Here is a 16,200-nt window from a genome sequence, read left to right as displayed (position 1 = left end):
TCGGTAAAAATTAATAGAAAAAGTAAAAGTATAGTATATCGAAAAAAGAGTCAGGGTATAGTATGTTGAAAAAAGCGAAAATGAAGTCATAGTATAGCATGTCAAAAAAGTTATAGTATAGTATGTCGAAAAAGTCATAGTATAGTATGTGAAAAAAAAGTCATAGTATAGTATGTTTATAAAAATAATGAAAACGTCATAGTATAGTATGTTGGAAAAAGTCATAGTATAGTATGTCGAAAAAAGTCATAGTATAGTATGTCAAAAATGTCATAGTATAGTATGTCGAAAAAGTCATAGTATAGTATGTTGAAAAATGTCATAGTATATAGTATGTCGATAAAAAATAATAGAAAAAGTAAAAGTATAGTATGTCGAAAAAAGAGATAAAAATGTCATAGGATAGCATGTCAAAAAAGTCATAGTATAGTATGTTGAAAAATGTCATAGTATAGTATATCGATAAAAATTAATAGAAAAAGTAAAAGTATAGTATATTGAAAAAAGAGTCAGGGTATAGTATGTTGAAAAAAGCGAAAATGAAGTCATAGTATAGCATGTCAAAAATGTCAGACTATAGTGTGTCGAAAATGTGATAAAAAAGTCATAGTATAGTATGTTGAAAAAGTTTTAAAAAACGCCATAGTGTAGTATGTTAAAAAATGTGATTTAAAAAGTCATAGTATAGTATGTCGGAAAAAGTCATAGTATAGTATGTCGAAAAAAGTCATAGTATAGTATGTCGGAAAAAGTCATAGTATAGTATGTCGAAAAAAGTCATAGTATAGTATGTCGAAAAAAGTCATAGTATAGTACATCACTCTCAGCTATCTGACCTGACAAATAGTTTAATGTTTTCACCATATTTGTCTCTTTCACTCAGTATGTCAAAGTATAGTATGTCCAAAAAGTCATAGTATGTCTAAGAAAGTCACACTACAGTACTTTCTCTTCATCTATTTGAATTACTCATTCCTGTAAAGTAGATTTTGAAACTAATTGCACCCTATAGGATTTGAACACACAACCATCTGTCTTCCAGTCATTCTCTTATCACTCTCAGCTATCGGACCTGACAAAAAACTTTGTTTTCAGCATATTTGTCTCTGTCACTCAGCATGTCAAAATAGTCATAGTCAAAGTCATAGTATAGTATGTTGAAAAAAGTCATAATAAAGTCATAGTATAGTATGTCAATAAAAAGTGATAAAAAGCATGTCAAAAAAGTGATAAAAAGTCATAGTGTAAATAAAGGACTAAAATGCCCCAAAAAAATCATCTTTAAAAAAATAGAATAAGTCACATAATAAATGAAATGAAATGTAAATATTTGTGAATAAGCAGATCTGCTCTGTCCTGAACCCAGAAAGGGAACAGAGCAAAAAGAGCCGGAACCTAAAAGCCGACTGTTGTAAACCGGATTGCTAGAGGATGACCTGCCATCGCAGGGCCTTTAAATCGCTATCCAAGCTGTAATCTGGTTCATGTGTGGGCTGTTCATATCACAGTCATCAGCAAGCTGCAGTTCTCATCTGCTCCGACTATCTGAGAAAACCCCACGCAGCTAAATGGAGTCAACAGAGGAGAACGGAAACTTAACGTCGATGACGATGAAGTCTTTCATCTGCCCATAAGGCTTCATCGCTGAGCAGTGTCGTAATCAGCTGTTTATCAGAGCATTGAGAACTCCTCCCAATAACAGCCATGCAGCACGCCAAAGGTTCTGATGGTTAAACTTTTACTTTTGCTGCTATTGCACAAGTCTATGTTTGTTTTCTGCATTAGTATATCAGTATCTCATTTCATCGTCATTTCACCAATTTCTAATTGTGTTCGTAAAAATAACAAGCCTCAACGTGAAATTTGTCAGTACAGTAATCCGGCCCAATATATTGTTATATTACTCTTATTATTTTAATATTATCTGAATTCATTTTTGGGATTTATCTGTAATCTTTCCTTCCATATTGGTTTATTTTACCAAGGGTAGTCTTGAACATTATCTAACTCACAGACATCTGAAATGTTAGCTAGAACACTGGCGTTTTTGTTACAGATCTAAAAGTTTGGGAACTAGTTCATCTTTAATCTATCTTTTTTTTTTCCTAAATGTATCATATTTTCAGGTTAAGCAAATTGCATGGTGCACAAACAATAACAGAAGTAGTCATTGGCAATGAAAAATGTAGAACTGGTCATCTGGAGGCGTGTACAGTTCTGTAGGCGGAGCCTTATTTCCCTCCCAACGACCTCAGGAGAATCTCAACGCTGATAGGCTAACGCAACACAGTGTCACGTACCGTTGTTGCAAGTCGGAAAATTTCGACTCACGCGAATACTTGAATGATGCAAATGTTGCGTCAGTTGCCTGGTGCAAATTCAAAATCTACTCGCGTCTTTGCGTTGGCTTTGCATGTAATGTAATGTAATGTAATGTAATGTAATGTAATGTGCGAAAACAGCTTTAAACTGGCAAATAACTAGTGACCAGCTGTCAGATAAATGTAGTGAAGTACCATATTTTCCTCTGCAATGTAGTGGTATAAAGTAACAGAAACCAGTGGTTCCCAAACTTGATCACATCAAGAACCCGCAATGACACGAATAAGACCACGGACCCCCACTGATAGGAGAATCTGATTGGAGTTTTGCTTTTATATGTTTTATTATAGAGAGTGTGTGTAACCCAGTACCAAAACAGGCACACAGTCAGTCATTGTGATACTTATGGATACAATTACAGTGACAAAAAAAGAATTCCCCTTTTTGCTGGGGACAGCCTAGAATCCCCTTAAGGACCCCTGGGGGTCCTCCGACCCCACTTTGGAAACCACTGATATAAACAACAAATACAAATCAAATAAAGTACCTGAAATTGTATTTAAGTGCAATTTGCAAGTACATTAGTACTTGAGTAAGTTACTTTCCACAACGAACTAGAGTTCCACACGCTTGGGGGAATCTGTGACACTGTCCTAGTTTTTCATTGGTAGCCCAAACACCCTGCTAGCATGAAAATGCTGCGCATTTATTAGACTACAGGCAACACATTAGTACCGATTCAACTAATGCTATTGGTTTCGATCGCTGTGGATTCTCACGAACGTAGCAAACACCTGTGGCCCCAGTATATTTGCTCTAATCTTCAGGTAAACAAACACAGAAGCTTTACCACTCCTTTTTTTTTTTTACCCCCGTCACTCCGCCCACACATTACCTTCACCTCAGGGTGTGCCTCTCCCCACCTTCTGCACACACACACACACACACACACACACACACACGCACACCTCATTAGAGTTACCTGTCAGTCAGTCTTTCATGGCTTAGCAAACACTTCCCTCTATTAGTGGCAGTAGGCCTGTATCTGCTGACAGCCCTGCTCGCCATCATGGTGGTCTGTCTGATTCAGAGGCTGATGGGGAGGGAGGGGGGGGTAACTCCCATTTCTGAAAAGTGGTTCCACTTGGACTCCTGCAACCCCAAAGTGTGTTATCTTCTCTGACCCGTTGATCAACCAAATAAGTTTTTAGCAAAAGATGTTGTGGATGAAGGCCGACTCAAACTAAATTGATATTTTTTTTAGCGGAGGATTGTTGTTTGTATCCTGCCTCCTCTAATGGAGGATGTGACTGCAGTTTTCAGACAAAACAATGATCCTTATCGGGCCTTCAGTGTGTGTGCGTGTGTGTGTGCACTCCCAGGTATTGCATGCCACCAGCTGCATGCTAAAAAATGCAGTAGATCTCGTGTTCAGGGTGACTATTACAACTGAAGTGGGGCGATGTCAGAACGGCAGCCGCCCACCTATTCACCTGCGTGCGAACAAGCGACACAGGAGCTGGCCCAACCACCGGTGTGCGTGTTGTTTGAGTGTAATCTATGAGGGCCACGTGTCCATGAAAAGTCTGGATCTGCTCCATAGACAATGATTTTTATACCCAAATTAGCTTTATTCTAATGGAGTGTCTTAGTGTCACCTGTCACATCTTTTGCAATTCATTATCTATGTTGCAGTTCCACACATTCTAGTTGATGCCGTCACAGATTTGAGCACTCTAGTTTGGGGATTTGGGAGAGAGTTGTTTCATGTGTTCTCATATTTTTGGACTGTCTTAGACCATAATAATAACGTGTATGAATTTTGAAAATGGGCGTGGTTCTCCTTTAAGATTAGATTAATCACGTTATTTTTGAAAGAAGTTTGAAACTATCCTTTAACTATCATACAAGCCCATCTTTTCTAGGTGTGTCTCTAGGGCAGCGCTGGGTAACACTTACTTTAGGCCCCCATTTAGCATGTATAAGCAGTATGTTTAATTGATAGCTCACGATAGGCTATGTCATGTTGTGATATTATCCAATCAGATTGCTTGATTTGAGTTACCCATTTATAACAATGATTATTAAATGCTTTATAACTATATATCACTATAGGCTGTTTATTATGTACTGTATATGTCCTGTGGACACCCATAAGTGTGTGGTTTATGTTTGCAGATTTGTTTAGCTCTTGCACACTTTGTTCAGCACCAAATAACTGTACAGTATGGATGTTATATTAACCTTTCTAACATCCTGGTTGATTTTGGTTTATTTGACAGACTTTATGTATTCATTTTCGTCTTTCTACAGCAGTGTTTTAACTGCTCACATGCATGATATCTTTTTTGTCAGCACAAACTCAGCTATAAGTCTGACTTTTCATTTTCTCATTTTAACAACGTGTGAAGCTGCCAGGAACCCAAAAGACCACAAACATGATAAAAAGAAAAAAATCTAAATCTTTAGTTAAAATCACACAAAATAGAACAGTTCTAGAATGTAAAAAAAAAAAAAACGTACGTATATGAACAAATACAGCAGAAACATGTAAGGAAGGAAACTATTTACATGTACAGGGATTTTATTCCAACTTGTTTTTGTGCCTTTGAAAGTCTGTAAATCCCTGAAAATACGAAGAGTTCACACACAGTAGCACTTTCAACTGGTTTTCTCAGCTTGTTTCTACATGACATAAAAATAAAGTTATGTTAAAAAAAAAAAAAAAAAAAAACAGTTGTGTATTCACTGATCAATAGACGGACTCCAGAGGGTTAGGGATGGATTGGAAGGGTGCGGGGGTCTTCATGCTTTTACAATAGAGGGCCCCTGACATCAGTGAGTCCCTATAGTGGTGAGGGAACGAGTTAATGTAAGGACCACGCAAGTCAGAATCAAGTGGGTGAAACACAAACGAGTGTGTACGTACAGCTGGGCATTGGCATCTAATTGAGAGTGGACGTAACGTTTTTTTGGTAGAATGTAGAAGCGTGTTTTTACGATTTCCAAACCTCTTCTGTCTCTCCTGTCCGTGTGTTTACATGTCTATGTGCATGTGTGTGTGTGTGTGTGTGTGTGTGTGTACCTAGGACGGTGCTATGCATGCAGGAAAGAGTAGCATCTGGCCTCCAGCAGGAATGCATCAGGTACTAGACATTCAAATCCACACAGCTCTTCCATGACTGCTTTTGAAGTGGTGGTTTCCTGGAGCAGTGTTGCTACACTCATTCCTGTCTTTTTGTGTTTATATCATTCCTAATTCCTCCTCTTACTTGTCGGAATGTTCATTGAAGAAAGAGACAACAGCGGCCAGTGAATGAGAGCCTGACCTGCCAGTGAGTGGGCATAAATTAAACTTTGGGACAGGGGGAGAGGAGCTGCAGAAACATGGAGGTTATGACTAGATTGTGTGTCACCGCAGTAAATGCAGATTGGCACTTAAAGCCCCCCGTTGGTAACCACCACCACCTGATTCTCAGGCACACACACACACACACTCTCTCTCACACACACACACACACACACACAGAGGCTGACCACAGCTCTTTGTGGAGACTTTTAAGTCAACTCTCGGCAAATCCATGGCAACCACTTGTTGAAGCCTCACTGCTCGTTGCTAAGTGATGGGATGTATTGGACCAGAAAATCCTTCCATTGACGCTCCCTCCACCCCCTTCTCCACCCACTCCTCTCACTGCCCCATCCCTCCCCGCCCGCGGACCGCAGCCAAAACAACCCACATATCTGCTCCGAACTTCCGCTAGTTACGGGGCAAGAAATGTTCCTTTGGTACTTTGCCAAAATCCCAACCTGTATTTCAATATGCCGTTCAGCGAAAGAGGTCAAGAGGTGCTCGCTCGGACTTCTAATTATGGACAAAGTTAAACATATTCCACATTTAGGCTATTAGGCTACCCATGCTTTCTATTTAAATGTGCAATGGGATGCAAATGAACGGTGCCCACTTCAGGGTCTTTACTCAGACTTTTACAGTTTTTATCAAAGAGTTAGATTTGGTTTATTTATATCTGCCCCAGTTTTTTTTTTTTTTTGAAAAGAACTTTCTGAAGAACCCTAGGCTACTTTCTGTCTATATGGCTCCATGAGTGTTTGAGATAGTTTCAAAGGTTCTTAATGAGGTTCAAGGGATCCTTGAGAGACTCAGGGAAGTTCCCGAGGGGCTTCTGGGAGTGCAGGAAAAGGACTAGCATAGGCTCATGTTGGAATTGTTGGGTCTTTGTGAATTATAGAGCGTTGTCTAGACCTACTCTGTCTGGAACGTGTCCTAAAACAACTCTTGTTGTGATGAAATAAAAGTTAGCCTGTGATTGTACTATCATTCTCATCACACATTACACAGCTGACCATATCGACACGTTTCCTAATGAACTGAGTACCAGCATCACCTGTGAACTTTAATCACATTCGGATATAGTTTGAGAAGCTCCTGGTTTTTGGCCGACTCCCCCCCCCGCATCTGTTCTCCGTCCCCCTCCTACTCTGGTTGATCCATGGTGCCCGCCTCATCTTTTCTCCCCCCCTCCTCTCCCCTCCCCTCAGTGACCGATTAGCCGGTGCGGGGCTCTCTCCCATTTCCATGAGAAAGGCGGCGGTCGGTGAAAGGGTTAAGCCAGAGGACGAAGCCCCCAGAAAGCAGCCCTAATTTTCTGCCCGGCGGGGGAGTAGGGGGGGGGGGGGGGGGGAGAGGGAACAAAGACGCCCGGGGGAGGAGCGGAGACTCCGGCTTTACTATATGCACCTGCGGCCTGAAAAGCCTCGGACAATGCGCCTCCGACACGGCCAATTACGAACGGGCCATCCACCCGCTTTCTCTGTGGAGAGACGTGGGGGGGGGGGGAGGGGGTGGGGCAGTGAAAGGGAGGAGGAGGGGAACGGGGAAAGTGATTTTTTTCAAAGAGGGTAAAGATAAGAAAGTAAATAATCGAGCTTTAAATCATTGCAGGCACTATAGACTGCCCCCCCCACACACACACACACACACACTCTCTCATCCCCCCCCCAGCCATCACATTTCCCCAGCCCGGCAAGACACCCATGTTCTCCCCGCTAATGTTCACTTTTGTCCGGCGAAGTTTTTCTTCTGAGCGGCCCCGGGCAGATCTGACGGCTCCGCTGTGAAAGTGAAGATGAAGAAGAAGAAAAAGAAAAGAAACGAAAAAAAAAAAAAAACAAAGGTGGGTTTTGATTGCTGGTATGCCATTCGTATTTCCCCTAAAGAATCGGATGGATGAGGTAATGTTGGAAGCAACAGCTGAGAAACACCGGCACTCATCTGGTGACACGCACTTAACCAGCTTTACCAATTCACCTGGGATTATTAGGGAAGCCATTCACAGGGACTTCATCATAATAAAAGTTACTATAATATAACTGAGCAATAATATCAGAGAAATACACATTGTGTATTATAATTAAAAAAAACTGCCTATACTGTATACTGAGAAACCTGGAAGCATGAGGACATAGAAATCCTGTGTACTTTAGGCTTACATTTAAACCTAACCAGTTTCATAATCAGCCTGTGTTATAGAAATAGAATTTCAAACGGTTTCCTTAAGATTTGAAATATAGCCTAGTTATCCTACTGTTGTTCCTTCCAGGTTGTCACTGATTCCTATTCATTTCTGTGGGATGTGAAAAAGTGTGTTGTGTTTAAACACACTGAACACCAGGTCTGCATTATTCCCCTCAAATCAAATAATCCCATTTGAACAGAAACGTATGGCGATCATGTGTCGCGAGTGTTAAAGGTTGTCTAATTTGGTTTTCCTGTCATGAAAATGAAGACAATGCTTCGAATAAATGTGAAGATCTGAAACTTTGTGGTGGTTTTTAAGAGGACCAAACTTACAAATGCTGGTAAGTGACTTTAAAGCAGTAATGTGGGTGGCGGTGCTGTGGATATGCCACATGCCTTTGGTGTGGGAGACCCAGGTTCAATTCCCCCTGTGATAACCAATGTGCCCCTGAGCAAGACACTTAACCCCTATAGTTGCTCCAGAGGTGTGTGTGTGACCTCAGACATATGTAGCAATTGTAAGTTGCTTTGGATAAAAGTGGATGTAAAGTAGGCTATATTAACACGACTTACACTCAGCAGCCACTTTATTAGGTCTGCCTGTAAAATGTAACGCAATCCAGCTCAGCCATAAAGGATACAGTTATAAGTGATAATGTTCACTTCTGGTTCCCACTGCGAGAGGTTAGATCAACTGTTTGTTATTGAGGACTATTGATGGATTCATCATGGAGGATTGAGTTGGGGGGACTGGACTGCATTATATTGAGTGGTTTCTAAGATTCTGTTCACATGTATGTAAATGAATGGATAACACCCCTCAATAAAATGTATAATACCAGTATTATTACCAGTACACCACATCAGCTGAACTTTATATGACACTCCCATCCGCTGATGAAAACTTGTGTAATAAGGTCCACTTTTTTTTTTTACCGTAAGTTAGGATGTTTAGTCAGATGAACATTAGCTTTTGGAAGGTGACATTTATGGCAGTGCTGTTGTATTGGACTGCATTCATTTGTACCAGTGTACCTAATACAGCACTATGGAACTTAATCTAAGTGTTAGTCATTGTGTGGGCTTTTCACTCATCAGTCATAGAATGCTGTTAAACTCAAAGTACTCAAACAGTTAACATGACATTAATGAAAAGGATTTGTACTTTTTATTAATATTGTCATGAACGCCATAACAAAGATTTTCTTTTTATAAACCAAAAAAAAAAAATGAATCGAGACTCTTAGTATAAGAGCCTAAAAATGTATACATTATTTACACAAATGCTACACAGTAACTAGTATATGGCAGCATTTACATACAAGAGAATTCATTCTAAAAAATAGAGATACAAGTCAGTAGAAAAGTTAAAACACTTGGGTAACAATGTAAACATTCACGCATTACTGTAATAGAACTGCTCTCCCTTTTTCAAAAAACAAAAACAAGTAAGGCATCTGTTTCCAGTGCATGTCAAGTTAGTAATGGAATGCTTCAAAGTTAACTGTCTGAATAAATCTACCACATTCAATATTCACAGTCTGTGTAGGTTGAAAATAAAAGTTCCCTTTAGGTCCATAGCAGCACTAGTAAGCAGACAGCAGGCTAGACAGAAACAGACTACAAACAGCACTGTCTGTCTGAGAGAACCAGGATTAAAAGCACTTGTTATTTTATAGGAGGACAGAATTACTCACAGGTCAAGAGATTTAATGTGAAACTTACTTTTATACATTCTCTTTACTGGTAGTAAAAACACAATATTGACAGGTCAATAAAAAAAAAAAGAATATTGCCAATCCAGTTTACTTTGTGGAAGACATAATTTGCAAGTCTTAATCTGCTGTTTGGAATAAAACAACTGAAATGCAGCATTTCAAATTAAATTTCATTCACTTACTGAAAAAGCTTAAAAAAAAAATACAACTCTTGCCTAGAGCAAAGTGACAATGAATACACAGAGCAACTCCAGAACAACCCATCTTAACATTTACATCAACAGATCAAATCTAAAACTAATACAGCAAATCAAACTCATACAGGCAGCAAAAACAGCAGTGGTGCGGTGTGACTGAGGACACTAGAGACCTACTGAAATGGGAATCAGAACCGGCACGGGCCTACGTTCTTAGAAGCCAGTGTGTTCTGTTCAGTTCCTGTGGATGCAGTGTCGATTGTCCAACAGGGGGTTCCCCATGTCATCCAACTAGATTTCAGCAGGTAAAAAACAAAAAAAAAAAAAAAAAAAAACAGAAAAATGCAAGTGTACTAAACCAAAGCCAAGGCACAAAGAGTTTGTTAAAAAAAAAAAAAAAAAAAAGCTCATCATTCAAGTTGTGCATTTCCTTCCCGTTGTCCCCCGCCGGCCCCCTGGCTCCGCCCACACATCAGGACAACCCGAGCACTTCAGCTCAGGTGATTGGTCCGTCACTGGCTGAGAGATTGGGATCTGTCAAACATGGTTGCCAGGACAGGTGTCTCTGTGCTGTGGTTGCAGGCGGCGGGGGACTGGCTCCGTGGTCAAACAGCTGCTCGCCCCCCAGCCACTGACTGGGTGTGGTGGAAGGCTCATGACTGCCAGGGACTCAAGTGTTTAAAGTGGTATTAAAAAACAAACAAAAAAAAAAAAAAAGGAGTCTAAAAGACAAGAGGACAGAAAAAAAAGACAAACATTTCCTTATATGTACACAATAAACAGACATGGCCCCTTGTCTTCGCTGCAGTCCTTCCTGGAGAGCAGTCAGCGGCGGTGGGGGGGGGGGGGGGGAAGCCTCCGCTCCATACAGGTGGTGGTTGGTGGGAGCGGGTGGCATTTATCTTAACCGATGGGGCACCAAAGAGGTAGAAAAACTATGAATAGTGAATAAAAATGTTGTCGGTTCTTGTGTCTGTCTGTAACTGCAGGAACATCTCAGACTGAATGCAGGAATTTTTTTCCTTCACGTCTTGCGTCTCTTTGCTTTGCCGGTCTAAAGTCCCCCCCACAGACTCCATCTCCTGTCCAGCCAGCTGTGCATCGTGAGCATTTCTGCTCCGCCCACTCAGTTCACCCCCCCCACCAGCTCCCACTTCCAGTCCTAGATGTGTGTGAGTGGGACGGTCCCGGTGAGGTAGTGCTGCTGGACACTGGTGTAGCCCCTCTGTGCTGCCGTGGGGTCCCCGGCGTCCCCCCCGGGGCCGGGGATGTACATGCTGATCATGTCCCTGAGGTCGCCCTGCAGAGGGCCCCGGTGGTGGCTGGGCGTCCCCGTCGGGGGCGAGTGGGACACCGGCTCCGCTTTCACCATGGACATGGTGACAGGGCTGTGCTGCTGGGGACTGCTGCTGTAGGACATGGGGCTGCAGGGGGGGGAGGGAGGACCAGACAGATTAACACGGCATCAGACAGCTTCAAATAGAAATAAGACACCTGGTTAACGGGAGGAATCTGACCACGTAGTGATCGACTTTGCTCACAGTTTTGAAAATGTAGAGCGGCAAAGATTAAAATCGATCAATCGACTAGTTGCCAACTATTAAATTAATCGCCAAAGACATTTGAGGTCATCTTGGGCTTTGGGAAACACTGATCTACATTTGTCACCGTTTTATAGTCTACACAACTAATCGATTAATGGAGAAAATAAAAATCAACATTAATCAACAATTATAATTGTTAGTTGCAGCCCTAAAAAAAAAAAATACTTTCTATTTAATACAAGGAAGCACTGCTGCAGTGATGTTTCCTGTCATCCTGTTGCTCTTCAGTCATGCAATGTCAAGCCCCTGTCCTGCACTTGAACAGAAGAGAATTTAGACACTGGGATGTCTCCAGCTGTGCAGTGCTGCAGATGCTGAAAATCAGACCGGTTTACTGTGTAACAATTTACCATTTCAAACTTAACACCTGATATGTTTTTTAATCCAATTTAAAACAAACCAACTTGAAAATGTAGACCAAATGTGTGGATCCACTGTCCAAAATCAGTACCAAAAATGAACTTTTGCCAAAACAATAGACTGAAACACATCGACCTGTATCTTCTGTAGTGTAACGGAATCTGAATGTCACAAGTAAAGCCCCATCCATCTCACACCATCAACATAACTGAAGCAGGAACTTCTCGTTCGTTACAGGAGTTGAGGAAAGTGGCAATCTTCTTCAGTACTCTTTGACTCATTTGTGCATAACTCAATTTCCATTATTGTGCTACTTTATGCCTTCATTAACAATGCAAACTGTGTATTCCCTGTCAGTCAAAAAGGTACAGTGATGCCTCCGGATCACAGTCACATCATCGGTCCATTGACACTACACCTCACCAACAGGTTTCATTTAATGACTGGAAATATTTTAATAAGTCTTTAAGTTCAACAACTACATATATTAAAGTAAGCTGTCAGGCAACATCTCATTATCATATGAGAACACAAATAAAACCAACAGGGTGGAACAGGATATGTGAGCTGCTCTACTACCACTACAGTTCAGACCAGGATAAGACTTGTACATGGATGGATGGATGGGTTAATTCTACTAGAAACGTGCTTCAAGTAAAAGAGCCTTGGGGATATGCATGGTGCATCCTCATATTTGGGACTAAAAACACAAAAGAACAGATTTAGAAAATCAGACTGCAAAAAAAAAAAAAAAAAAAAAAAAAACACACTCCCTGGCACTAGGATAAGAGGAGACACAATGGGAGAATAGGATTAAATTATTCCCAAATGACTGTGTGTGGGGGGAGGGGTGGGGGTGCAGCACATGCTAAAGACTCAAGTGTCACTGTGGAGACACCTGCCAACAGACAAACTTCCCACTCAATTCCTAAATAGCCTCTGGGCCATCAAATGAAGTGGCTCTACTTTGATGTTTTATTACAACAGAACATTTTAATAGTGAAAAAGGTATTTAAAAATACTATTTAAATGTAATATTTGCAATTTTCTCAAGATCAGTTGTATCGTTGGCCATATCACTTCAAATTCATCGGACACCAAGTGGTCCACTCCTGACAAAGCTTGTTCCCACTTTTCAAAGACTTCTGAAAATATTGGCAACTAACTAATTTTCTCGATTAACCGATTGTTTGGTCTGTGAAAATCCGTAAGAAAAATGTTTTCCAAAGCCCAATATGACATGCTTAAATGTCTTGTTTTGTCCACAACTCAAATATATTAAGATGACTGCCATAGAGGAGCGAAGAAACTAGAGGATAACAATTTTGACTCGACTCAACGAATCGATTATCAATCTAGTCGGCGGTTCATGTTGTAGTTGACAAACTTAAAATCGAGTCATCTCTGCAGCTCTTGGTCTGCTGCTGTGATCCAGGACAGGAAGTCTGGCTCCCAACATGACTCAAAGCTTCTGACGAGACCGATAACACGCATCAAAACATCTTTCAAGGATCCACCTGTTTGAGAACCAGCATGTCTGATAAGATAACGCCGATGTCGAGTCATTTCCTCAAAAAAAAAAAAAAAAAAAAAAGAAGAAGACCAATATTATCAGATACTGGAGGAAAATCTCATCCGTCCACACACCAGGACATTTGTCAAAGTGTTCAGTCTTTTTACTATTTCTTTTTTGGGAGGGGGGCTAATAAGGCAGGAGGCAAAGACCCAGAAGTGGAACTGGGACAATGGTTGAGCAGGAGTAGGGGATTGTGGGTAGAGGACCACACACAGAGCAGCCCTTCCTACCATCAAGTCATTCTGATCAACATTCCAGGCAGGACCCAGCCCAGAGCCGGGCGTCACGCGCATAACAAGTAGGCAACAGACTGAAGCCTGTTGTTCCGCCGCAGCCAGGGCTCCTCAGTGACTCAATGGACTTTGTCTCAACATTTACACCCGATTAAAAGTTGCACCTTTAAGTGCCTTCTTACATCAGGTGCACTATGTAGATTGGAGGGGCATTTTATTTTAGACCATTTGTCATGTTACTTCATATTTTTTTATTTTGTACTGTATTCAAACTCTCTTCAGAGTGTTATTAAAAAAAATAAAACTTTAAAAAAAGTGAATTAAGTAAAAGAACTGCATGTGGTCCAAGTTAAAACAAAACCCAGGACAGAGCAAAAGATGTATGATGCAGAAGTTACTTTCTGAAGTTATAACTGAATATTACTCAATGGAGTGGTCTGAAATGTTTGTAGTTTCTGTCTAATAACCAACAAGTCACAAACCTGTGATAAAAACTGAAAAAGAAAAAAAAATAATCTGTGAATGTGTATGGAGGAGGCCTATAGGGCCTATAGTGTAAAGTATGGGAAGTAGTGAGTGGAGAACTGTACTCACATTGGCCCACTAATGAGAATAGGAGCTCAATCGAAATAAAAAAAAAAAAAAAAAAAATGCATAATTTAAACGCCATGATTCCTTGCGCATGCTCTCCCACGGATTTAAAGATGCTCTTCTGTTCAGAGGCACCACTCTTCTCCACCGATTGTCACTTTTAAAGCGCTCAAACCATTTTATCCATCTTTGTTAGGAAGCCATCAATAGGTCCCCATGGCCTTGTGTTTAGTAGGCCAGTGGTTTTCAAAGTGGGGTCCAAGCAAAAAAAAGGGGAATCATTTATTTGGACTATAATTATGCCCCACATCCCTAAGTAACACAACGACAGGAATATAGGACTACTTTGGTCACTGATTTCACACACTTTCTATAAACACCTAAAGAGCAAGGCTCCCATCAGATGGGGGTCCGTGGTCTAATTTCTGTCCGTTTAGGAGTCCTTGACGTGAAAAAGTTGGCTAAACTACTGCAGTAGACTACATCGAGAACTGGTACTTGGTATTTGGAATAAACTTTGATTTAAAAAATAAATAAATAAATAAATAGGGCCAGATTGTCTCTGACGCAGGTGGATCCGGCCTACAGCGCATGTCGAGACCTTTTGATTTCTTTCTGTGGAGCCGGGGGACCTTCTCATTTTATTAAGCACGTATATCGATTTAAAAGAAAGAAAAAAGGGGCAATGAAATCTAAAGATCAAAATCACACTTGACTCAAAGTTAGTCTTGGCCGCATTTACTTGTTTTCGAAGGCCTAATGTTTTCAAACTGAACGAAGTTATCATGCAAAACCTTCAAACAGACAACTCACCTGTACGAGTTGCCTCCGTTCATGTACGTCTGTGCTGCCGTCATTGAAGGTGGGTACTGGAGCGCTGACAGGTCATACCGGTGGAGCTGCTGTGTGTAGCCGAGCGCCTCGCCCTGCATGCCGGCGTACCCCCCGGCGGGGCCCCAGCCGTAGCTGTCCATCCTCGGACTACCACCTTGGCCCTGCGCCGCCGCCAGCAAGTTGCCCGCTGACAGCGGGTACTTGCCCATCTGAGTGTCCTTTTTCAGCAGGGGCTTGGTCTTGCGGCGGGGCTTGTACTTGTAGTCGGGGTACTCCTTCATGTGGACCGCCCGGAGCCGCTTGGCCTCGTCGATGAAAGGCCGCTTCTCAGCGTCGGTCAGGAGTTTCCACTCCGCTCCCAGCCGCTTGCTGATCTCGGAGTTGTGCATTTTGGGGTTTTCTTGGGCCATCTTGCGCCTCTGTCCCCTGGACCAGACCATAAAGGCGTTCATGGGCCGCTTGACTTTATCCATGGGGTCGACTCCGGGTGCGCATGCCGTTTTGGAGCCCGGGTGAGAGTTGCCATTGCCGCCCATGCCCCCGGTCATGTTGCCGGTGATGGGCGACATTCCCTGGGAGGTCTGGTGAGAAGGCGGCTGGCCGCTCGGCTTCAGCTCGTGTTCCATCATGCTGTACATGTCGGGGCAGGTGTAGTCAAGTTAAGCGGAGTTACGGAAGAGTCGAAACGCCGAACACACAAGGAGCCTTTGTCGCCGTCCACCTGGCGACTTCTGGCCAGGTTTCCCTGCAGATTGAAGCGGGGATTGCCGGGTGATGCGAATCAACTAATTAGGCTACTCAACGACGCACCCGGGACACAAAACACCGCAACGGACGACCAGGTGTTCTCTTAAATGATAAGTCAGGTTGTGTCGGTCATTACTTTGATACTTAGGCTATATTGTAAAGTGAGCAGCTGCCTCTCTCTCCTCGGTGCTGTGAAACAGTTCTCCGCGGAAAAACCACTTGTTGTCAGACGGCCAAACTCACACACTGAACTCATCTGCCTGTTCACGCCAAAAGTTCCCCTGTTCTCGTGCAGTCAGCCGGGGCGTGGACCAATGGGAGAGCGAAGAGCGCCAGTGTGCGCGCGCGAGCATTTGCAAGTGAAAAGGCTCCGAGGGTGCGCGAGACACTTGTTGATGACGGTGGTGGGGAGAGAGGGGAGGCATTCCAGGGAGACAAGTAGGCTGTCTTAATATTCACTTATTATCGACTAGGCCCAT

General features: G+C 42.1%; 1 protein-coding gene across 1 annotated transcript; it reads right to left on the bottom strand.

Annotated features, from left to right (window-relative positions):
• Positions 1 to 10,930: 10,930 nt before the first annotated feature.
• Positions 10,931 to 16,144, bottom strand: sox19b (SRY-box transcription factor 19b). Its single transcript, XM_028564283.1, has 2 exons — positions 14,954 to 16,144; positions 10,931 to 11,200 (listed from the first exon to the last, which is right to left on the bottom strand). The coding sequence occupies exons 1-2, from the start codon at positions 15,610 to 15,612 to the stop codon at positions 10,939 to 10,941; spliced, it is 921 nt and encodes a 306-aa protein (XP_028420084.1). The 5' UTR covers positions 15,613 to 16,144; the 3' UTR covers positions 10,931 to 10,938.
• Positions 16,145 to 16,200: the final 56 nt, after the last annotated feature.

The sequence above is a fragment of the Perca flavescens genome, chromosome 19 (assembly GCF_004354835.1).
Source record: "Perca flavescens isolate YP-PL-M2 chromosome 19, PFLA_1.0, whole genome shotgun sequence".
Classification (NCBI taxonomy): domain Eukaryota; kingdom Metazoa; phylum Chordata; class Actinopteri; order Perciformes; family Percidae; genus Perca; species Perca flavescens.
The sequence above is the reverse complement of the archived record's forward strand: the minus strand, read 5'-3'. Positions and strand labels throughout refer to the sequence as shown.